General features: G+C 40.6%; 1 protein-coding gene across 1 annotated transcript in view; it reads right to left on the bottom strand.

Annotated features, from left to right (window-relative positions):
* PTPRG (protein tyrosine phosphatase receptor type G) overlaps positions 1-24,487 on the bottom strand; it is a 391,106-nt gene that overhangs the window by 29,633 nt on the left and 336,986 nt on the right. Inside the window, exons 14-15 of the mRNA XM_021537228.3 lie at positions 12,280-12,371; positions 901-992 (exon numbers count right to left, since the gene is read on the bottom strand). Coding sequence (XP_021392903.3) covers positions 901-992; positions 12,280-12,371 — 184 coding nt within the window. The remainder of the gene's footprint in view (positions 1-900; positions 993-12,279; positions 12,372-24,487) is intronic.

The following is a 24,487-nucleotide window of genomic DNA, read 5'->3' as shown; positions in this document are numbered from 1 at the left end:
GATTCACAGGCAGCAGGCAAACACACTTTGGCTCCTGGGGAAGCCAGAAGTGCAACTCCGTGTGGTTTTCTGGGGCTTCTTCTGTTTCTCAGTACTTCCAAACATTCAGCAGGGACTGTGATTAGACTGGGCAGAAGAAAAGCCTGATCTGCTGTCTTAGACTCTATGATGTTTACCATGCTTAATATGGGTTTGGTAACCCTGAGGTAGAAAACTACTTTCACTCCATTGGAATTATCTCCAAATGACAGCATATTTATAGGTCAGAATCTGTTCTATACAGGTAACAAGATGAAAATTTTAAAATAGTCACATTAGGTAAATACCACCAACTAAACCCCAAATCCTTTCTCTTTTGTTTTACTGGAACAAAATAATCAATGACTTCAATAGCAGTCTCTCCTGTCTGAACAGTGCATGAACAAGGGTTCAAAAAACTAACTCACAGTTTGGGTTTTCATCAAAGACCAAATTCTACTACTTTTATACATTGCAAGCAATATTTCACTTGAGGAATATGTGGCTTTTCAGACAACCTAGAGGAGCAAATTCTGGAGCAAGAAGAGTAAAATAATTGTAAGAAAACCCAGAGTTAAAAATGACTGTATCTTCATGTTGCTCCTGGGGGCTTGCAGGCAGCTTTTCCTATTTAATAAAAACCTAGGTGGGCTCCCCCTTAAAGGCACCAAATCTGTGGTGGTTAGAAAGCATCTGTAAATGTCCAGTCCCACATTGCTCATAACTGGTAGAAAATTGGTATCATCCTGTTTCTTCTGATACATTTGAGCACTGCATTTACTTGACATGACAGCCTCACACAGATGTCACATGGTCCCCAATTATTAATACACAATTAACTTTAGGAAAACAACATTTTATTGGTGGGTCATTAAATCGTACCTCAAAGTCTTCTGAGAACCCATGCTGGTTATTAGAATACAGCTCACTGATGTGTTTAACAAACTGCTTGACTGGAATTGCTTCCATATCATCTGTAAAAAAAAAAAAAAAAAAAAAAAGAAATACTCAGAGTTGCTCTTGAGGAGAGGAAGCCTTCACTTGATATCATTTAGATCAGAGTTCCCAGAGGCAGAGCTAGTTCAATGTGCTGTAATAAGAAATCTTGATAAATATAGCCAGTTTTGAGGTAAATATTTCATTATATTTCCAGTTCTAAGCACTACAATTATAAATAGTGAGAACCTGTTCCCTGAGATGCTGATTTACAAAGTTCAATTTAAGTTCAAGGATAATCAGATCTTGCTCAGTTTGAAGATGGCCATGGATGTGATGAAGAAACCTCCTCTCCTTTCACATTATATAAAAAGACCCAAATGATAAAATACAGTTGACAATTATTCCCAGTAAGTTTTACCAGACTCAGCACAGATGCCTTTCTTATTAAAGTTATTAACTTTTTCCCTTTCACACAATAATGTAGAATCCAAATGGACTTATGACACTGCTTCTGAGCAAAACAGCAGCCATTCTGATTTGAGTTCTTTCTCATGCCAGACATTATTCATAACATTGAATATTACTGAGTATCCCGCTGGACCATTTGCTCTTGCACAGCACAGTGCAAGTGCCACCCAATATACCAGTAAATCACCCTTATTTGTCTTCTTACAAGAAAGAAGTTGAAGACTCAAACTGAAGACAAACAAGACTGTTTTGAGCACCTGGGACTCCAGGCAGTTTCTAATAAAACTGGGGTGTAGGGTGGCTGCCTTATTCCTCTATTTAGGTCTCAAAAAAGGCCTGGATATTGTTAATACCACCACTGCAGTTGGCAGAAAAACTGTGCTTGCCAAGATTCACCAGTTAATATTTTCAGTCTGGCATTTAGAAAATGCAGATTGCTATACAACTGTGATTACTTTCAGCATGTAAAATAATCTATTGCCTGATGGTTACTATTGTCTGATTGCGTGATTTTATGGCAATACCCTGTATTTATATAATCCATTTAATATTCTTCTGAAGATAGCATCTAGGTTATGTTTACTCCCAGTAATTCAGTGGTGTATTTTTGCTCCCATTTAGAAGACATATGGTTTGGTGCTACAGCTGCATTATAATCTGGATTCTTTTCCTTTTAAACATCTACATTATGATAGAAAAAATCCAAATATTTCTACAGATACTTAGCAAAATTTAACGATAAATAAATAGATGTGACATTTACTGTATTCAGAGTGAAAGATCTTTGGCAGCTAAAACCTCTAAGCTGTCACATACGCTTTTCTTAGCAAAGGGTATGAAGATCTGTATGCGTAAATGAGGTTCTACTTTGGCAAGAATTTTATAGATCCCTGACAATCTGATTTCTTTCCAGCTGATGGCAGTTAATATTGACCATGTCATTACTTCTCTCCTTTTATTTTATAAGGTAATGCTCTAAGGTGACTTTTGCATCTATTGACATTTTCAGATCTCAATCGGCTCTCTTCTATTTTATTTACAAGGGCCAATTGTTAAAGATATGTTTGCAATCTGGTCACCTCACAGTATAGTAATGCTACTTTAATTAACCAAATGCTCATTTACTGAATAATACAGAATTCCAAACATTTGACAAGTGTATGGTCTTCTTAGCAAAATGCTGCAGGCTGCAGAAATGCTGGCATTTAAAAATATTTAAGTGATAACATTTATTCTATATAATATTGGGAATATCATAATCTCATAACATTTATATCAATATTTTCATAGCCAAGACATTTGAATGGAATGATCTATAAGAATCATAGAAATCTATAGAAAGAACCTGTAAAACAGTATTTTCTCTTCTGAAAAGTAACCCATACATCCTGGATTTCCTTGAAAATAGCTTTTGCTATGATAGCAATTGCATAAAATCTCACAAGAGAAGTGAGTAATCTCCACAGTTATAATTTGGGTTTTTTCCTTGCATAGTTTTAACTCAACTGAGACCAACCAAGGTAAAGGATTGGCTGCAGCAGACCAGTGTGTCCAACCTAATTTTGCAGAAGGCAGAATTTAACTTTAATTGTGATCTGTGAGCCACAAAATACATTTGAAATAACATGCTCTCCAGTCCATTGAATTCCCACCAATTTCAAGGATGGGTCTGCACCAGAAATCCATGGCAAAGAGTGGTTAATTTTCTTTTTATCATCATCACTGCATGGTGGCAGTATGTCTCCACCTTTATAGCCATTGCTACTTCACTTCTCTCTTGTTAAAGGTCCTTTAGTGCTTCTCCTCCCTTTTTCCTCTTCTGCATTTTCATTCTAACTCCCTCCAGAAGCCTTAACTCAGTGCAGTTTCTTACCAGATTTGATGACATGGGTAACAATTACACATTAAATAATTAAAAAGGAAGTGTTGTTGACATATGAGCTCACTACGTCAGGGGGAGATGAAGCTACCCATCAACTCAGGAAAACCACGCTGGAGCAAATACTATTATTGCACACCAGAAAGATTAAAATCAGAGCCATAAACATTAGAAACTCATAAAACAGTTGAAGGTTTCCAGCTTCCAAACTGGTGGGGTAACAAGGTCCAGCATGGTCTGTGATGGGACAGGCACAGCCCTGAGGGGATGGGCAACCCACAGTGTGCAGGATGTGGCTGGTCCCCCTGCACACCCACCCTGCCCCAGCTGATGGGCACAGGGAAGCAGCTGCACAGGAGATAGAACCTATCACATGAACCAGTGCAACAGGAAAATGCTGAAGCAATCTGGGCTGGAATTTTTCTATTAATAACCTCCAACTCCAAACTCCTGTCCAGGAACACAAATCACTTGAGCTGGGTACAGGCACGCTTAGCCACGGGCAGCTTGCCAGGCCTCTGGCAGAATGTGTGCAAACACACCCAGCACTCTGCAGTGGCTGAGACCTTCTCCAGGAAAACCAACAGATGTAGCTAGATGCACAGAATCTGATTCTGCTTTAGCTACCGTCAGCCCAAAGGCTTTGGTTAAGCCTTCTTTCCATCTTAAAGCAAACAGACTTAAACGACTGTAATTCTTTTAGTCGATTGAAGAGATTAATAGAATCCTATAATGGCTAATTAGGAGCTCTCCATTGTTCTGTGCATATTCACTTTTGTACTATGTACTTTTTCCCATCAAGAAGCTGGAGTGACATTTGATATTATCAGTGCAATCCTTACATTTTGCAAGACCTACACATTATTCAAAGAAAAGAGGGAGGTGTTTTAATAACATACCTTCACCTCTAACACTGCAGATATAATTACATTTCTGTCTAGCTTGGGTTTAGCCATCTGTTTTATCAGTGTCAATAAAGTGATTCTGGATTTACTTCACTGTGAAATATGAGCTGAATCTGGCACCATAATAACGTACTAACCCTTTGTGTTACACAGAGAAAGAAGTTTACTCAGATGGACAATATTTTAGTAATATTTTTTTATAATCAGATACTACCAAAGGTGACACATGACAAGATATGTTTAATTTCTGTATTTAACATATTGGTGGAGTTCCCATCTTGACTTGCTGGCCCAAGCCAAGCACCTGAGAGGAGTATCAAATAAACCCAAAGGGGAGCACAAGGCAGCTCATTTCCTGCCACAAAAAGACAATGCCAAGAAGAAAATCATGTTTGTTTAAAAAGATGACTGTAGAGGAAAACCTTCACTAACACCTCCTTTTTAAAGAAATGGCAATTGCAAATGCAGAATATTTAACACATTCCTTCATAAGACAGACACCTTCAAAAGAAGCCCAAAGCATATAGAAGCAATAAAGTTGGAACAGGGTTACATTTTAAGTCCGGATAATTAGTAATCCTACCAGGAAGGATTTCCCATGGCTCCCACTTAATAAGCTGCCTTTGTAATGTTAAAGCAATAGGGGCCAATTTTCAAAGAAAAATAGGATATGCTATCAGAAATGACATTTCCACATAATAGGGTCTCAGATTCATTTTCATTCATTTATAGTCTGAGAGCTCACTGGATAGTTTAGTGGCATTGTATTGGAATAGATGGGTTTGGGTCAGGAATTAATGAAGAAGGTCAAAACCAATGTGCTTCCTCATATTACCTTTATTTAGATGGAGTTTTGGTGTTTCTGAAGACCAGATATTTGACACATTAAATAATCTTGGTAAGAAAATTCTCCATGTCTTTTGTTCTGTCTGTAAAGGCTTTCTGTTCTTCAGCGATTATCTTACCCAGCCTCCTAAATCCAATATACTCCCTGCATCTTATGACTTATTCTTAATGTGAAAGCTTATTTGGTTGGTTTGTGAATCCCTGCACTTCAGTCTCTCATTTACTAAGCCACCTGGATTCATGTGCCATGGCTGTCACGTGCCTTGGTCCATCTGCTCCCACAGCAGCCACTCGCTGCTCTGTGCCATCCCTGCATCCCAGGAGCACCTCCATCAATCCTCAGAGTGCTCCCCACAGCTGGCTTCAGCCAAAGAAAGAAGGGATTCTCCCACTGCCCTCTCCCTGCCTGGGGGCTCAGCAGTGATCTGAATCCACCTACTGATCTGGCTGATGACTGTAAGAAAAGATTGATTGATTTGTGGGGAAGGGAAGGGGAAGAATTAGTTATTGGTGGGGTAGATGGCCTAAGCCTATTCATTAGGATGACAAATAGTGAAGTGACAGGGAATCTTCTCTTTCTGAAGGAAGCACAAACTTAACTTGGCTTATGATGATCATTAAACCAGTGACATGGTTAGGAACATTGATCCTGAACATAGAGAATCCACTATGAACAGTGTATCCCTGCAGTTCTCGTTTTCCCAAAATATCTGCCAATAGGATTGCAACAGGACTGGATTTGATCTCTTAATTCACTGAAAAATAATAACATATATGGACAAAATGCTTTGCATATCCATAGCAAGCAAGCACCTTTCTGTTACCAGCAACACTCAACCCTGGGATGTTACTTCATCTTTCACTCTTTTACTCTCCATTCCTAGAAAAACATTCAATGCAATAACAGGATTTTTTAAAAGCTATTTATTTAGTGTTAACCACCTTCTGTGAAGTTTCATGGGTTTTTTGCTTTTTAGGCAGGATGGAAAAATTCTGCAAGCAGCTGGAATACCTAGCATCAATATTTAGGATGCAATTCACTTAAAATGGAATCTAATAGCCATTGCATAAGCTACGATACAAACCAGAGTGAAGGCTTCCAGAGCTATGGCAGCAGGAATTACCATGTGGAGTGTGATATTCTGTCTCCTACAAGAGTGGCTGAGCATATAGAATACTGCCAGGATGAATAGCACACCCTTGGGCAAAATTCTGCCCCAGCAGAGATTATTAAAAATTCCCATCAACTCAATTGTCCACCTCTAGAGAAAAGCTTAGACAAAATGTTATAAACCTGCAGACTGAGCATCCATTCCAAAGTGCACATATTAAAAGAGTTCAAAACTCCACATGCTGCTCAAATTTTGGGACAGATTGAATTTGAAATGTCTGAGCAGACAGAAGTAGTCAGCCCTTGCCCTAAGTCACCCAAATACTGGACTCTCCAAATAATTCCACATGTAAAACATGGCAGTGCCCAGCTTTCTTCAAACCATTTTACATTTCATGCAGTTGAATAAACACATTTTTATTGTCACAGCCTTTAATTCTGCAGTATACTGGCTTTCCTTGCATAACTATTTAAAATAAGAATGCAACTGAAGCCATTGTATTTCAATTGGAATAATTAATCTTTCTGGCTGATTGCATTTACTTGCTGTATAAAATTTTTTTGGAAATATAATAACAGTTTTATTTGTATAACATTAATATAAATTAATTTATAATAATACAAATTCATTAAAAAGCCTTAGTATTGAGAAGGTGTCTGCCTTCTGTGAGATCAAATTTCCATAAATACTATAAAGACTATGCAATAGGTTTCATTCTAGGACATCAAAATACCTGCTGAATATCTCTCAAGGGTGGCACCCTCCTAAAGTCACTGACCTCAATAATTAAGACAAATTATAAATGAAAATGAATTAAGATTAATATGAACTCATTAAGAGTTGATTACTGTGGGCACTAGTCTTCATTATTGCTCATTTGTAATCATGTGTTTATGAACTACTATTTTTAATAAAAAGCACCTTTCAAAGTGAAAAGGCATGGAAAACACTCTGAACACATTTGAAACTTCTGGAAAGATGGGCATGCTGAAACTAAAACAGGAGTCCTTTCAGCAAGGTAATTGCTATCTGCTATAATCTAGTCAAATGAACACAAGGGCAGGCCTCTAATAAAGGGAGGACGTGAAAAATCAGAATATGAAAAACCACGTGTGTAATTCTGTAGCTACATTCCTCTCTTGCTTCAAGACTTAATCTACCTACAACGCTATTAGCCATGTGTCAGTCAGGAATATAAAGATGTTAATGATAAAATTTTATATGTGTCAAAATAAGAGCTCACTTTAAATATGCTTGTACAAAGATTAGCTTATCATTAATTATAAATGTAATAGCAACACACTTCTTCCCTTTAAGCATAAAGCCAATTTCAGTCCAAGAGAATGAAATGATGTGAATTTTCCCTTAGCCCAGATTTTAAACATGATATTATTTGGTGTTGCCAGCTAAGAAACACAATTTTAATCTCACACATTTCCATCCTCAGGTCCCAGTCCTGCCATCAGTTACACACAAGCCTTACATTTGAGCTCATGAAGATCCACTCCAGGGCTCTGCCTCCCAGTGTAACACCCCTCAGAAAAGGATCTATCTGCATTTCACATGGCCACCATAAAAACACATTATTTTGTGTTGTAGCCAACCCCTGAAGCCTCCACTAGAAGAACCAGAACTAGATATCATAAAATAAATTCTACAGTGTACTACTGCAGGAGCAGGGTTGGTACCAGAGTAAAAGGAAGGTGGATGTTCCCTAAAATACCTTGATATTTTCTTGGCTTCAGAGGATGGCTGTGTTTGCCATATTGCATTCATGAATTTAATTGAAGCTGAAGATAGGTACAATTCACAATATGGTGCTGGAACATAAATCCACAGGGAGCAGAGAGCAGCAATAAAGTTTTAAGCAGCTGAAGAGCATTATTTCTGTGCTCAGTGAAGAGCTTCATGCCCTTGAGAAAGAAGCCCTGAGCTGCAGCTCCTGTGCCTCACAAGCTCACTGTGCTCAGGGCACTGGCACAGCCACAGACAAATCCTGGGCTCTGCTCTTCAGCTCTGGGGATGCAACTTGAGACAGCCACACCTCAGCAGAGAACTGTAAGATACCTGTGCTGGGAATCTGCATTTTCCTTGTCAAATGAGATACTCATTACTGCCTCAACAGAAACAGTTTGTCAAAGGGTGAGTGCTGCCAGAACACAGCAGCTGAGCCTGTAAAAAACACATCAAGTCTGACCCCTGACATTTGTCAGGAAAGGTTCAAGGCACTATTCAAGTTACGGAAGAGCAAAGAATTAATAAAATGGACTCATGATGGGACTCTTTGTAACCATGGAGAGATAGAGGGAATGAAGGAGGGTCATGAGTGCCCTGGCCTTCACACTCTGGTGGGTGTGAGGTGGTAAAGCACCTTTTTATTGCTATTCCCCTGTTTCCTGGACTTGTACACCCATACTGAGACATTCTTGAAAAACCATGAGTGTTCTTCCATCAGCTTCTGCCACCAGTTTTTTAAAATACATTATTAATAAACTCCATGACAAGTTAAAAAATTAATTTAATGTCATTTAAAACTAAAACTGAACATACCATGACCTGAAATAATTTTGTTGGGCAGAATGGCAGGGGAGTTTTCAGAAATCTGCCATTGATTACAGATGCAAAACTGTTAGGTGCAAGGCTTATGTGAGTTGAGATTCATACCTCAGATGTAATATTCAGTGGGTGACTCAGATAATGATAACTCCTTTGTCCTGTGTTTCTCTAGATCAAGCAGTGCAGGTAATTATGAATAATGATAATGATTTGGATCTCAGAGAGAATTTGCACAGATAGGCATACACCTATGGGTGATGTGGCTTCCTGCACAATAATTAAGGATGTAGCCAAGGGAAGTGGAATAGAAAATGGATAAAATGATTCCTCTGCAAGATTTTTTAGCAGGTAGCTGGCAGTCTGATTTAGAGCTCACAGACCTGAGAAAACAGAGAGCATAAACAAGAGCAGGACATGGTGCAGAAATAAACACAAACGCTACCTCTGATTGTGCCAACACGTCACGGAGCAGAGCAGCGGCACACAGGAACAGCAGAGCTCTTCTGAAACCTTGGCTGTGTCAGGACCTCGCTGTGCCTGGCTCCTGGCAGAGCCAGCCCACACCTGGGCCAGGACCAGCCAACCCAGACCCACCCAGTTCCCTCTGCCCAGCTCACTGTGTGCTCAGATGGGTCTTGGCAAATGTGCTGGACATCTTCAGCCACGCTGCTCTAAATTGCCATCAGTGTGGCTGCTTGCTTTAACCAAGAGTGGAAGTTGGTCCACTGAACTGCAGGAGGTAGAGGCACAGTCCCACAGGAACCTAGTCAAATTCCTCTTGTAAAGATGGGGTCTCACAATCTAACAAGGTTACTTTAAAAAGCTTGTTTCTGTGAAAATGCCACTTACATTTTGCTTCTAGTATCAACATGGCAAGTAAGACTTTCTCACACCCTGCAGCAGCTTCCAGAGGAAAAGTTCAGAGGCTTATAATTTCATCAGTTGCCACCAGTTTAAAGGAGAATTTTGTAATTTCATGTTCTTGAGGCATTTCAGTGGGCTGTCTATGTGGGAGCAGCAGCTGACGTCAGGGAAGACTGTCATCCAGCAACAGGTATGTGGGGGAAAACAGCCCACTCTTACACCTCCAAACAAGGAAAATGCCTCTGAGAGCTTCAAGATCTTTTAAGGCAGTATCCCCCATATTTGGAAAAAGCCAACATAGCTGGAATTTTTCTCTATTAACTTGACCCTGAAAGTATCCATGTATTAATTATTATCCCAGTACAGGTGATAGGTAATACACACAGAGTGAGGCACATACGGAGGGTGATTTGGCTTTTGGTGACCTAAATAGCTTTAATGTCAATGTCAAGCTCTTCAAATTCACCAGTTCATTCTCTTTTAAGGTTTTCTGGGCATGATTCAACTTCAGATTAAGGCCTCTCCATTTGGATGTCTGCATGCAGGTGTCTATCTATGTCCATTATATCCAGAAAAATGTCATTAGATTGAGAATTCAAGGGTTGGATTCACTCTTGTGACCAACTAGACTAAACCTATTTCTAAGGCCCAGTTCTTGATGTGCCTTAAGGCTCACCAGCAATCCTTGCAGATTTTTAACTACAAAGCTGCTCAAGGTGTCCTGCAGCATTTGCTCAGGGGATGCCTTAATCTGCAGTGCCCCTTACCAGGGGTGAGCAGCCCTGTCTCAGCATTACTGAATCTGAGCACACCACAGGGAGCACTGCAGTGACAGCAGCATCATGAGCCTCACAAAGCTGCTGTGGTCTCACAGCCTGCCTTACTCTAGTCATGGGAAATGTCCCCAAAGACAATGTTCTGTTCCCAGTCACTTTCTGCTATGTCCCAGAATGGCTGCTGAAGAAGCACTGGTGCATATTCTGCCCTGACAGTACCTGCTGCTTGCATGGTTTTAATGGAACTTCTTCAGCCTACACTACAATTCATATGAATGCACTCCAGTCTTAAAGGACTGACCATTAAAACATCTCTGTGCAACAGGGAAGAACCACTGTCTCAGCAACACACACTGCAGCATGAAAAGATGGAGCTTTCTGCTGGTTTCTTTTATCTAAGAAAAAAGTTGTCTCAATTACAGTAAAAATACTGCACATTGGCCAAAGAGGTTTTTGTCTGAAGGGAGAATTTGTCTCTTTCCAGTACCTTGTATACGTAATCCCCCGGATTTGTGCAGTGCCAGAGTCCAGTTTAGCCCAGCCTCCCCTTCCCCACAAGCTCCAAGGAGGTACCACAGGAGAGCAGGCATGGTGGGACCACTGAACTGACTGCCACAAGCAGACCCAACAGGCATTTATTCCTCTTGGTTTCAGAGTAGGAAGAATGGAGTTCTCCAGCTATTTAAGTACTCCTGTGAAAATTAATCACTGGTGGTCTAAGATTAAAACCTGTCACCTCCTTTACCCTAAAGGAGAAGGATGACTTCTTGCTAAGGACGTGAGGTGGCCAGGACAGGCATTTTAGTCTCCAACAGAAAGGAGAGGGGACAATAGCACATTTTCTTTATTTTCAGTGGTACAGAATCAGACTGCAAGGCAAACTGCCTAACGCTTTCTGCAGGAATGTAATAGCTGACCTTTTCTACTAGTTCCCATGGGTACTTTGAAAGACTCTTTCTAGAAATAAGTCACACATGTCTACTGAATAAAATCAAGGAAAATATAGCTAGACTCTTTCACTTTGCTCGGAAGCAAGTTTCTTCAGCGTCTCAGAAAAGGCTCTGAATGTTTTTTTGTAAAATGAATCTAATTAGCTACAGATTGAATCCCAGATCAATGATGCAGATACAGAATATGACAAGGAAACTTAAAACACCTTCAAGAAACAAGTGCAATCCTTTGACTGAGGTCAAAACAACATTTTTGGTATCTTAATTCTGCCTGTGAGACTGACCATCATCAAACAAGGCGGTGGCTGCAAAGGCCACAGTAACACCAAGCTGCTCTCTGTCAACACAGCTTCATGGCAGCTGCATCCTGCACTTAATAATTCCCCAGGGAAATGCCTCATGAAGAGAGAATAGCACTGTACTCTGCTTCCAGCATCACTCTCAGTATAGCTGAGAGGAGAATTTGACCTTTGGTAACTTTATTAATACCAAATTAACAGATGGCTTTGGACTTTGAGATTGTTTGTTTATCCCTGTGTCTCACTGTCCTTTCTGAGAGCCCCAGGTTCCACCTCTACACATGGTGAAAGTGGGGGCAAGGACCCCAGTCTCGAGAGAGCACAGGAACTGAATATCCCTTCTCTGCAACCTGCCCTGCTGGAGCAGCTGGTTTCACCCTGGATGCAATGTCTCAGTGTTTTCAAGACTTGTTACTCATGTTTTTGACATTTTGCAAAGGTTATTCTGAAATTTCTATTAAAACAAAGTGGGAGAGGTGTCTAAGGAAAAATACAGCATTGGCACTCGGAGCCCCATTACAAAGCACATTAAATTAAATGAAGCAGCACCGATAGAACAAATTTCTACCAAACCTCCATGATTTATCACAAGCACAACCTTCTCTTCTTTATGTAATTAATCTAGTACTCCAAGTAGCACAAACACAGGAGATTAAGACCATCTTACCTGGAATAGGTATAATGGGAATACTTTCATTGGGGACCACACGGGGGGAACTGCTGTCCTCCACATAGAAATGAGCAGTCTGGAAACACTTTCTGTTAAAGAAAAAAGAAAAAAATAGATTCAGGGTGTGAAAAACTTCTCACTGAAAAACTTTTGCACATGTTCTGTTTCGCTATTTCTGTTCTGTACTTTCAGATGTTATAATTTTAAAACACTGATACACGAAAACATATGTTTGTTTTCTACAATTACAATTCTTATTCCAGATTCTGATGTGCTCTGACTTACTGACATCTGACATCCACCCATCACAAATGCCTCTATACATTATTGCTAAGTACCATTGAATATGAAATTATAATCATAAAAGTTAGTGGCTGCAAAACAGGCTTCAAATACACCATTAAGAAAGGAGCTCTGCACACAAGAAACACATTCAGCATACAATTCAAGCCCAAATCCACCTAGGACACTCAATTTCCAGGGAAAATACACTTGCTGTATAAGTTTCTGCTGTGTAACAACCACCAGTAACACAGCATCTGTAACTGCTTCATATCATGAGCTGCTATGAAAGCTATCCTTCAAACATTAAGGTTTTTTGCTTGTTTGCTTTTTAACGCTAATGCCATATAACCTTCATCCCATCCTCCTCCTGCAAACTTGTATTACATATGCTGGTACACAAAAATCCAACAGACACTTCCCTTGGGCCCCAGGACTCCTCTCTAAAAAGGCCTACAATGAAGAGCAGAACTTAAATCCACCTGACTCTTTTTTACCTGTATTTAATGCAAAGCAGAGAGCACAAGCTGGTCATCACAGAAAAGGTACTGAGTAGAATACCATCAAGAGATCCGGGGAGACTCTGCATGGTGATGTTAACTGAGGCAGGGTTTTCCAACGCCAGCGTCACTGCTCATTGCTGACTTAATGAGCTGCTTGAGGCTGGAACTGAATATTTAATGAGTCTTGCTTGGTGTGAGCAGCTATTGTGGCAGGAGAAGGGTCTGCTCTCGTCTGCGGGGCGCTGAACAATAGCTCCCCAGTGCAGAAAGATCCCCCTCACTGTCACCCTTCAACTGCTCCTCAACACCTGGGCAAAGTTTGTGGGGGCCTGGTGAACTGTGCCTTTGCCAAGTTGCAGGTTCCCTTGCTCAAACATATTTGCACATGTGGTTTCCAGGCTGCTGCCTTGCAGTTCCTGCAGTTTGCTGCTCTGCAACTCGGCCTTTGTGCTCCCCATGCAGAGCCCATCGTCAGAGCAAAGCCATTTGTGGTGCCTTTGTTTCCAACATCCGTACATGCCAGGGAGAAAAAAAGTCACTGGAAAGCAAACCACTCTCTTAGGTGAAACCAGGATCTAAAATTATCACAGGTGCTTGCTTTCCATGCACCTGTACTTTCTAGTGCACAGGCGCAGTGCTTTGTAATGCGAGCACAAGCTATGGCAGCACAAGTACAACTTAAGACAATACAGAAGGAGAAGAGAGTGGATTTCACAGCATGGAGTCACTGTCTGGGAGCAGCTTTCTATTTTCAGGCATGATGGCTTGCATTCTGCTGAAGTTATATATTGAGTGAGTATACTTTTGTTAAGAAACAGCATAAGGTGAATTCACACATGAGGATGTAAGATGTACAATAGTCTCACAGCATTTAAAAACATGGGTTGAACTCCCCCCGCCTCACCACTTGCTCCCTGTTCTCATTTTTTTTTTGGCAGCCTTTATTTTGGACAATGAACACCCTGGGGGCACGCAGTGGAATAAATCAGTCACACATAAAGAAGAAACTATGAATATGAAACAGGCAAAATGTTCCTGATTTTGATGTATTTGGGGCTCTTTCCCTTGAGTCAATACTACAGAAATCCTTGAATGGCTTCTCCTAGTAATGAAGGCCTTAAAAAGGTGTTTGATAAAAAGACAGACCTTTATGCAGGGATTTACAGGATTTTTTAAGCTGATGATATTGAAGAAAAGCAATTTTTTTGGTTAATTTGTTATTTTATACTCTCAGAGGCTCTGAAAGGCTGGCATTAAGGTTTTTATACACAGTCATAAGACGGCTTTTCCTTAATAGCCTCAAAACATGTAAATGTGTCAGATAATCACACTGTGCAATATTTTAAGGCCCATGATGGCAATAGCTGAATACCCAGCCCAGTGCAACTCTGCTGAGCACAATCTTGGATTAGCAATGTAGTGAATTAATATTTCACATAGTAAAGTTTGCTGCAATCACTAATGTAATTAAAATTCTGTATTTTAGTCCTGGAAGACTTTCTGCAGCTGCTTTGCAAAGACAGACACCTTAGACTTTGACTAAAGGTTTTCTCAAGTCACAAACATCACACTCTTGTCTAATGTGCATATGCAACACAGCACTTTCATTACTTTACAATATTGGATTGTGGCACATTAGGCGAAGATACGTCTCTCAAACTTTTTTTTTCCTCCACTTGTTCACAATAGCTGTAAATAGTCTAAGTTTAGCCTATACAGCTGAGCTTACTGCACACAGGCCATGGCATCCCTGTCCCAGTGGCCTCTTCTGTGTTTCAGATCTTTAAAAGATCTTTTATGGGTTTAACAAATTTGCCGAATGGATTTTCCAGCAAGTTCTGCTTACTGGGATTATTTCCCATTCTGGCATCTTTCCTCTGCGCAGCTCCGGGAGGGAACACATCTCAGGGTACCAGGCAGATGACTCCAGGTTGGATAATGCCCATTCTTCCTGAGTAACAAAACACCTGGCCCCAAGTGGAGCCTTTTGGAAACTCGTGTCTGGTTTATAGTAATAAATACTGATAGCTGCCATCAAGGCTACTGAGACACACTTCCGACATTCAGTATCTGTCTCCTCCTCCAGTTTAGGATGCTCCTTTCTATCCCTTGGCTATTCCCCTCCCCATTACCTTTTCCTCCAGATACAAACCTTAAGTGGCAGCAGTTGCTAAGGCTACAATAGGCTGCAGTAAATCTGAGTGTGTATATGGGGAGGGCTGGACAAAGGGAAAGGATGAGAGCAGGAAATTGCTTGTTTTGAGCCACTGGAGAGGGGAGAGAGGGGAGTGAATACAGGGCTAGACAAAGTGCAAATCCACACTTTCACATGAGAACTTCAGTCTAACTTTTTACTCCAGTGTGTATACATGGGCAGGTGTTTGCATATCTGTGCCCATTTGCTCAGGAAAACAACACTATCAGCAGAAAATAATAACAGGCCTTTTTTCCTAATAGAAGCAGTCCACAGTGAATGCACAACTGGAATTTGTCATGGCATAAATGATTATTAAAATCTTAACAACTGAAACATTAATTTTAGAATAATTATTGTATTTCTACAGCACTGGTCGAGAAAAACAAATCACAACCTTGATTCACTTCTAAAAGATTTTGGGGATATCTTTTCTGTGAAATACCAAAGAGTCCATTGTCTCTGAAATATGCCCGTGAGCAGTGAAGCACACCGTTTTCTCTAGCCCCATATGTTTTTGTGGCTCTCTTTCCCTGGGGTACAATAACTGTGTGAGATTGTGGTGATCAGACACACAGTTGTCACATATGGACCCAAATGCAGAAGTAAAACACTGCAAGATTAGCATCTCCCCAGAGAAGCAGCAGAGGCAGGGTCTGGAATGCAAAGACAATGTGAGGGAGAACATCCCCCTGCCCAGAATCTTTTTGCAGAGACACTGGTTGTGAGTTACTAAAGCAAACTAACAGGATGCAAAGTCCAGAGAAGCAGCACCTTATTACTAAGATAAAAGCATAAAAATATGCCAAAAGATGGTCCTGGTTAGCTGGGTTAAATGCTTGTTCCATCTCTGTTAAGCAAAACACCAGATTAACTTCTCTATAAGAAGAGATGCCTGGTGAGATTTTGACACTCCAAACAGGTTTCCTGGGTTATTAGCTACTAAAGCTCAAGCAGCTTCTCCTTTCTACTCATCTAAAAGCAAGAGGGAGAACAAGTTCACATAATGGCCTGAAAGTATGGATGCATTTCATTTTTGTGTAAAAGGTGGTGCCTCAGAGTTAATATTGCCTCCAATGCAAACACAGCTTGGCTGCAGACAATGGGAGTGCTGGGAATTGCTCCAAGGGCACTGTCTGGCCTTTACTCCTCTGTACTGGGTCTAGCACAGGCAGCATCCCCTGATCTGTGATGACAGGCAGTATCTGTGAGCTCTGGAGCAGGCAGGGCAGGGAGAGGAGGAGCCAAGGTTATGGTGAGAACAAGTGACTGCCTCTGCAGTGGCTGAAGACAGGAAAAACCAAAGGGGAACATTTCACATTCTGGGGACACCCAAGAGCCATGCCCTGCCTCACGCCAAAGCTACCAGTACCTTCATTGCTCCTTGTTCACTTGTCCTTCTTCCAGGTGTGGATGTTGGCTGGAGCAGTGTGTATTCCCTCTCCAAGGCCAGCCAGCTTTATATTACTTTATTTTTGTACTAGAATCTAGGAGCTCTAGGCTCTCTTCCCAGGTCATTACCTGCTAAAGCATGACTAATTTGTGGGCAGATGCTTGAAAGGATCTTGCAGGCCTGTTCACTACTATCAGAGCAGGGCAAATCTTGTCCTTCAGGCACCCTTCATCCAGAATCAGCCTCCCACAGACAGAACTTCTGCAGAATATGTATTTGTTAACAAAGAGGCCAGTAGCCCCTGCAGCCACCCTACTTTTACACAGAGTTTCTAACTGGTGGGAAGAACATGAAAGATGGAATAAGAGTCAGACTAGGATCTGTAAGAGACCTCTAAACCAGGCTGCACAGGGCATGGCTTAGTCTTTACCAAATGCAACCTGGATACAGGCATTCATCCCCCATGCTCCTCCATCACGGGGGAGTCTGCAACTAACTCCTAAACAAGGATGTAAAGACAGGAAACGATCCCCTTTCACTACCTCTGTACATTCATTCTCACTTTCAATAGAAGAAAAGCTGCTTCACATTCCCATTGAAATGTTTTGCATGTTTTTCAGGAGACACAATTAAGATCGGTTTCTGCTGGCACCAAAACCAGAGTATGTATGCAGTCAAGTGTACTAGTAACACATGGCTCTGCACTTTAAACTAGCTTCACTATTTCCTGGCAAGCATTTGTCAATGTCAGAATTGGCAATGACTCCTCAGAAAAGAACACAGACTTCAGAACAACAGAAGTGCTGCAAATCATGACCATGTCACCAGCAGAGCAGTGGATGGGAGCCTGGACAACAGCTGCCTACAGTCTGCACTGCTCTAGCTGGGGTCATCAGTCACTGATTTTTATGAGCAATAAAACTGACTCAAGCGTTAAGGAGAAAAAGAAGAGAGAAAACCACACGAAAAAAGCTGATCTTATGAATATGGATAAGTGACCGGGATGCAGCAGTGATATTACATTAATTGTATCAGAGAGACATCTGCATTTATTATTTTTGGCCAGAAAATGGCTTATATTGCCCTAATTTTCTACAGTTATTTTTCTTCACAGGTCTTAATACTTAATGACCAGAATTCAAAAGCCAAGTTATAAAAGAACCTGTGCCATGCTGGAGCAGTAAGCAGTAAGAATGCTGACCAAACTGGAGCTGTTGGAAGATGTACAAAGCAGGAATGCATAAAAACCAGGAGAATAAAGGGAAGCTGATAAAGGAGGAAAATTTCCCTACAGTAATGCTAATTTTCCAGCAGATCCCTCTTGAAGACCATTTGCCTTCTCCCCACAAAGCAGTTTCTGCCTGAAATATTCTTGAGCAGTGTTAAGCATCACACAGATATGGTACCTGGAGAGATCTGGATGGTAATGGGTAGTTTCAGAAGTGCATGGCTTACCAAGTCCTTGGCATTTTATCTTAGACAGAACAGTGAAAAGTAGACTATGTCTTTCAGGGCACTTCCTCTGGGCAAGGAGAAATGCTTTTTCACATTAGGGAGTTGACCCACACATCCACAAAAGTCTCCAAATACTTATCACCTCTCCAACCACAATATTCTGCAGTATTGTAGGGAAATAAAGGCAGGAAAAAGGCTAGGAAATGGCAGATGGAAAGAGAAAAAAAGAAGGTGGACAAAACTTCAAGACAGTATTTGTGCTGAAGAATGTGCCACTAGTAAAACTGTCCAGTTGAAAAATTAATCTGCAAACAAGACTAGGGATTTCTAACACAAAACGACAGCTAATTTAATATTTATGGCCTAAATTTGCCAGCTGACTACTCTGCTCTCCAAAAGATTAAATATCCTCTTCTGCAATCCTCTGAGATCCTATCTTAGACCAGGGCCAGACACCCATTTATATCACATACAGTACTGAACTCAGGTATTATGTGAGACATTATGATTTTCAGAAGGGTACTCAAATAATTAAACAGTTAAGAAATGACAACACCCCCAGATGGGCTGGCTGCATGTCCTCCCCCTTCATCAACTGCACCACCAGAGAGCACCCAGGTGGCCAGTGCAGAAATGCACTTAGAAAGCTCTTTAATTGCTAATCATGTGGTTAAGCCTTAGTTTAACTCAGCACAAACGTTTTCCACGCTTCCTTGTCCCCTCATCCTGGTGTCCCTGGAGAACAGGGAAGGCAATGGTGAAACCTTATTTGTGATGACACTTGGCCCTGTGACACTTGGTAGCTAATTACTCTCCTGGTGACCTCTGACAGGGCCAGAGGCACCAAACCTTCCGCTGCTGCTTTAATCAATACCCACAACATCTGCCTTGGATACACTCAGCAGTTTTACAGATGACTGAATGGGTTTACTCATCAGTATTTTCTACTGCAAGAGAACAAGCTCCTTGGTTATCTCTATTACCACTGAGAACTTTAATGTCTTCAGGCAAAAATCAAGAAGACAAACCTCTAGGTGGTATCTTAAAATGGTTTAAAATTAGGCACAGCTTTAAAAACCCAAGGAAAGCCTGACCATATTAATTTTCTTCTCCCTGAGCCAAGTATTTATGTAATGCAACATTCATAAAAAAGGCTAGAAAATTACAGAGGAAAACAAAGACATGCCTTTTCCAATCAAATAATACCTCAGGCACTTCCTATAAAATGTGTGCTTCCAATGCCCAAAACATCATGTAATATTAAAAAGGAGCCTTAAAACTTCCTCACAAAAGAAATCTGGATTTAAGCAAGTGAAGAGCTGTTCCATAATCACAAGAGCCACAGCAATCAATGAAGATTGCCTCTTACCTCTTACTAGAGAGGTGCTTTTAGTAGCACCTCCAAGATCTCAAAATTTGGTATACTCGATATTATCATTTCAGGACATGAATTCCCTTTGGGATTATGAATCTTAGGAAAAGAATGAATAAAAACAGGGTCACACATGGATATTAAAATGCAAGCAATTTTAAATGAAAAGTGTAATTCCTCTGGATTGGACATGGTGCTATAAGAGAAACAAAACAGAGATTATCCAATTTAGGAGAGTACAACAGAAATAGAGATACAGTAGTCTCTCTTTGGAATATGCACATAAATGTCCCTAATTACTCCCACCTAATTACTCTCAAAACAGAAGAGCTCTGCTATTGCCTTTACAAAAAATATTCTTTTCTTCCTCTGAATGGGACATCAAAACATTCAACAGACAGGTATGTTAGATATCCCAAGGCTCAGCCTGAATCTAACACAAAAGTCTTGTAAAAATTTAAGCACAGCTTGTTCCTCAGTTTTGATGTCCTTGCCCATCTTCAGGCAGAAATGCCAGTTTGTTAAATGTAATGAAATACTCAGTGGGAAGCTTCATCTTTCTCAACACATGTGTCCATGTGCACCTGGACTAAAACTGCATGGGAGAACTAGGAAAAATTCCCATCACTGCTGGACATAATTCATGTTTAGCTTATCTGAGGCCAAGATAAATATTAAAAGAGTGATTATTTCCTTTCTCTTTTAATCAGTGAGTATTTGGAGGGTGGGCTTTTTTCACTGGCCACATCAACAAGAAAAAGTTACTTAAAAAATTTCATGGTCTCTCTTTTAACTCTGTTTAAAACACAATTAGAAATAGCATTACACCTTTGGAAGCACAGCACAAAGGAAAAGAAAAGAGCAGCTGGCACCGAGAGCAGAGGAGCAAATCATTTAGTACCTGGCATATAATAGGGAACACTGAAAATACACTGCTTAGTGCTGGTGCTCTAACTGGGCTACGTCCATCACCTCATCACACTAATACAGACAGACTGGGTGGCAGCCAGCTGGTCCTTCCTCCCCACCCATCTCGCTGAAAGCAAAGATTTGTAAGCCTCCCAATAATAAACCTGGACAGAAATCTTGAGGATCATTAATCTCACTATCAATCAACCCATTTGGAGATTTGCTTCTTGCAGTCGCTGATGCTAATCAGGGCCTGAGTGGAGAGCTCTGGGGAAGCCTGGAGTGTGCATCTGAGGAATTGCTTTAATGAGTTTCTTGCATTCAAAGGTTAATAAATGTGACAAGGAAACACAAATATGGGGGCAATACACTGCCAACCACTGAAGCAGGCCACTGAGAGTTGCCATGCTGTGTATTGTGCTGCAGTATGAGGAACACGTCCCTACCTCACTCTGGAGAGACACCTGAGTGAGACGCAGGGACTCTCTCTGATGCCAGGGGAACACTCAGGTACTGAGAGCCTCCACTGCCCCAGCACTCCTTGTGTGCTGGGCTCCTACCTTGGGCACAGCTCTGCACTAACAGTGTGCTGCACAGTACCATTTGCTAAAGTGGTTTCTGGTTAAATCAGGCAGCCAGCGTGGTGTGAACATCCCCACTGGGCTCCCTTTGCCAGCCACTGCAGACCAACATCAATTAACATATCACAATGAAATGTCTCCACATCAGCAGGACTCTCCCAGTAGTGTCTGACTTAAACTACTGTATTTTCTGTGAGAATGTTTCTACAAAATAAATAGCATCAACAACAACATAAACAAATGACAAGATAATTAAACTACAAGAAAAATCTTATTAACTCAAAAAAATCAGACAGCAGTATTAAGCATTGTCTTAGGTTAAAATGCAATCAAAAGTATGTATTCTATCACCATCTCCATAAGCCCTTAAAACCAGGTGGGGCAGTGTTCTTTATCTCTTCCATGCCTCATCCCTGAGAACTCCCTCCAAGGGATATCGTCTCTTATTGACTTACTCAGAAAATCACATCATCCCATTGTGAAATGCTCTGCCCAAGGGGAGGAACCCAGTATTCCTACCTGGATATAATCTGAAATTCAGAACAGCATGAGCAGGACTACTTACTGGATTCCCAGAGGACAAGAGCTACATAACCACCCCTGGTCCTTCAGAAGAAGACCAGACCCTTCTATAGGATCAGCACTTCAACAAAACCTCATCTATCCCTTCAACAGGACTGCAGCCACCATTTAATCAGACTCCTCCCACCACCCTGACAAACAGGGTGTCAGGTTTTGCACTGTCAGTTTAAGTCAGTGCTTTCTGCCTTTATTTCAATTTTCCTATTAAATTGTAGTTTTGACTTGGAAGGTCTCACTGGTTTGCTTTCAAACAAGTACGATCATACACAGGCATAATAAAGAAGCTCAGGAATAAAACTATGTATCTTTTAAACTACCATTTCCACGGACCAAATAAACCATTAAGAAAATGTCTAGAAATATTATAAGCAAGTAACAGAGGAAGAATCCACTACACGATGAGGCAGAAAGGACTGGAAGCATGATCCTGACAGTGCATGAAATAAAGAGAGGAGGAGTTCCCATTTCTAAATATTTATTAAGAAAGAGACATCTTGGAAATGTCAGGCCTATAACCCATTCAAAGCTTCTTGAAATTTAGTACCAAGGAAATACACATTTATTACACAAAAAGGATTCAAAGCATGAGGCATGTTAGACAAGTTACCACAATATCTATTAGAAGGCTTCTAATTCCATAGAAGAGCCAAGAATTGAAAAATCATAAAGTAACAGTTGTACAAGATATTTTCCATTTAAAAAACTAGGTTGAAATTATTTTTTAAATTGGAAACAGAAAACTGGTGAAACTGGTTTCACCTTCATGACAAACTCTTTTGCACTAAGCACACACTCAGGCAAATAAAACATTGCTCTCCTGTCATCTTGATCACTGTGTAGAAAGAGCTACTAATCACAGGAGCAGAACATTTTGATCGAGGACAAAAGTTCATTGCAGATAAGCAAAATTGGAGAAATTCACTCAACCTGTGTTAATTATTAGAGCCCTTAACACCAGATACTGTTGAATATATTTTCTATTTATGGATTATTCTCTTTATTTGCACTACTTCTAAAGCTTAAACCTATCTTTTATTAAGTTCTTGATAGCCTTTCAGTATTGATAAATCTGGGACTGGGGAAAAGGAGAAAAAAAACCCCACAAGAACTACAGTTCACATCTTAGGAAAAATGTGTTTCTTAAAGTATGAAGAAATGTGCCTGGATGCATGAAGCACTTGCTCAGAAGCAGATATGTAATTAAACACAAGCTCTTGGCTCTGCATTTCCTTTTCTTGACACTCCTGAAGGGCTGTGGCTGCTCTGGCAGACACAGTGTCCTGGAGGAATGTAGTGGATGTCTGCTCCCACGTGAGCTGTTCAGCCCTGGCACCTCTAGCAATCCACATCTATTTTCCTTCTGCTGTATTCATGCATTTCATTTCTGTGCTCTGATGTGATCTTTGGTGGTGCTTTGGCTGCCATCACACTGTGAGCTTGGGAGGAGAAAAGACAGGAGCCATCACCATGGCCAGCCAGATGCATCCAGGTGTGCAGCAAAGGGAGATTCCAGTGGGGACTGAGGTCCTGCTGTTAGACACACTCCAAATATTTTCATCTGTGCTCATAGCTGGGAAATGTAGTAACAAGTTCCTGCTTTATTCTAGTGCTTTAATTCAAGGACTTTTGTGAGCTAAAAACATAGAAAATGCAGACTAAACAGCAGAGTATTTTGTCACTATTTCTGGTAGTTTTGTCCCAGACATTTGGTTTCAGATCTGTGATTTCCTGTCGAGAACACACAAGTGTGAAATACTTGTTGATCCGTTTATTCATTTGCCTCCTGGCTGATCATAGCCATTTTGACAGAATGGATAAATTAACTTGCTCCTTTTTTTTTTTTTTTTTTCCCCACATGCTTCTCTATCAGCCTGGAAGCAGTGCCCTGGCTATCACTCCTACACCCTCACTTTACATTCTGCACCCTCCTTTTAGAGGCTTGCTAAACCAATTTCACACAATACCCAGGTTGTCTGAAATACCACAAACAAACTCTTGCTATAGCAGCTTCTGCAACTCCATCTGCCAGATGAAAACAATGCATAATATTTAGAAAAATTATTTTTGAACAATTCAAATTCAATGAATACTTTACATCACTCTTTATAACACAAGATATATCTGACAACTGCATTTGGTTTCTTGAGGCAGGACTTAGCCATTTATCTACAGCACATCTCAGCAAACCTTCTATTTTTCCAAATCACAAACAAACACTGCAATTTGGAAAGGGGACAACTCTTGATCACTCATTGAGGAAATGGCAAAGGTAACAGCTTCAAGTGATCAGGCAAAAACTCATAGCATCAGCAGAAGATTTTCAGTGCAAAGTAATTTCAGCAGGCTAACAAATGAGTTGTTTTTCTCCTACAGATGTGTAGCAGGACAATACATTAATTGATGTGTTCTTTATTGCAAAACATACTGTCTTCCTCTGGAGGGGTAGGTCTGGAGCAATGGGATGCAGCATGGTCAGGAAAAAGCCAAATAATGCAAACTTGGCACCACACAGTAGCTAAATGTTGATTCATGGAAATTATGAGACATTCAAGGGGACAGGTCCCAGGCCCAAATTACACTCCACTCTTGTATTGCCCCTGTGTGATTATAGCAAGTTTGCATGGAATTTGCTGCTCCCTCTTCTAATTGGATTCCTGGGCAATTTTGCTGTGCCACGAGCTTGTTGCTTTATATCCTTCTTTAACTCCAAACCACTCAATTAATATTAAATTCTACTTATTATAAAAGCATTTGTTTCTACCCACACAATGCAATCAGCAGCCATCTCATTAATCTTTATTTTCCAAAATGGCCCACTGATGTTAAGATCTCAGATACAGCTAGTAACTTTAAAAGGGGAAATAAATGAAGCCAAGAAGGTCAAGACAGAACACGAGTTGTAACAGAAAGCATTCAACCCATATGTATTTAGCT

The sequence above is a fragment of the Lonchura striata genome, chromosome 12 (assembly GCF_046129695.1).
Source record: "Lonchura striata isolate bLonStr1 chromosome 12, bLonStr1.mat, whole genome shotgun sequence".
Taxonomy (NCBI): Eukaryota; Metazoa; Chordata; class Aves; order Passeriformes; family Estrildidae; genus Lonchura; species Lonchura striata.
This window is presented reverse-complemented; position numbering and strand designations above follow the sequence as displayed.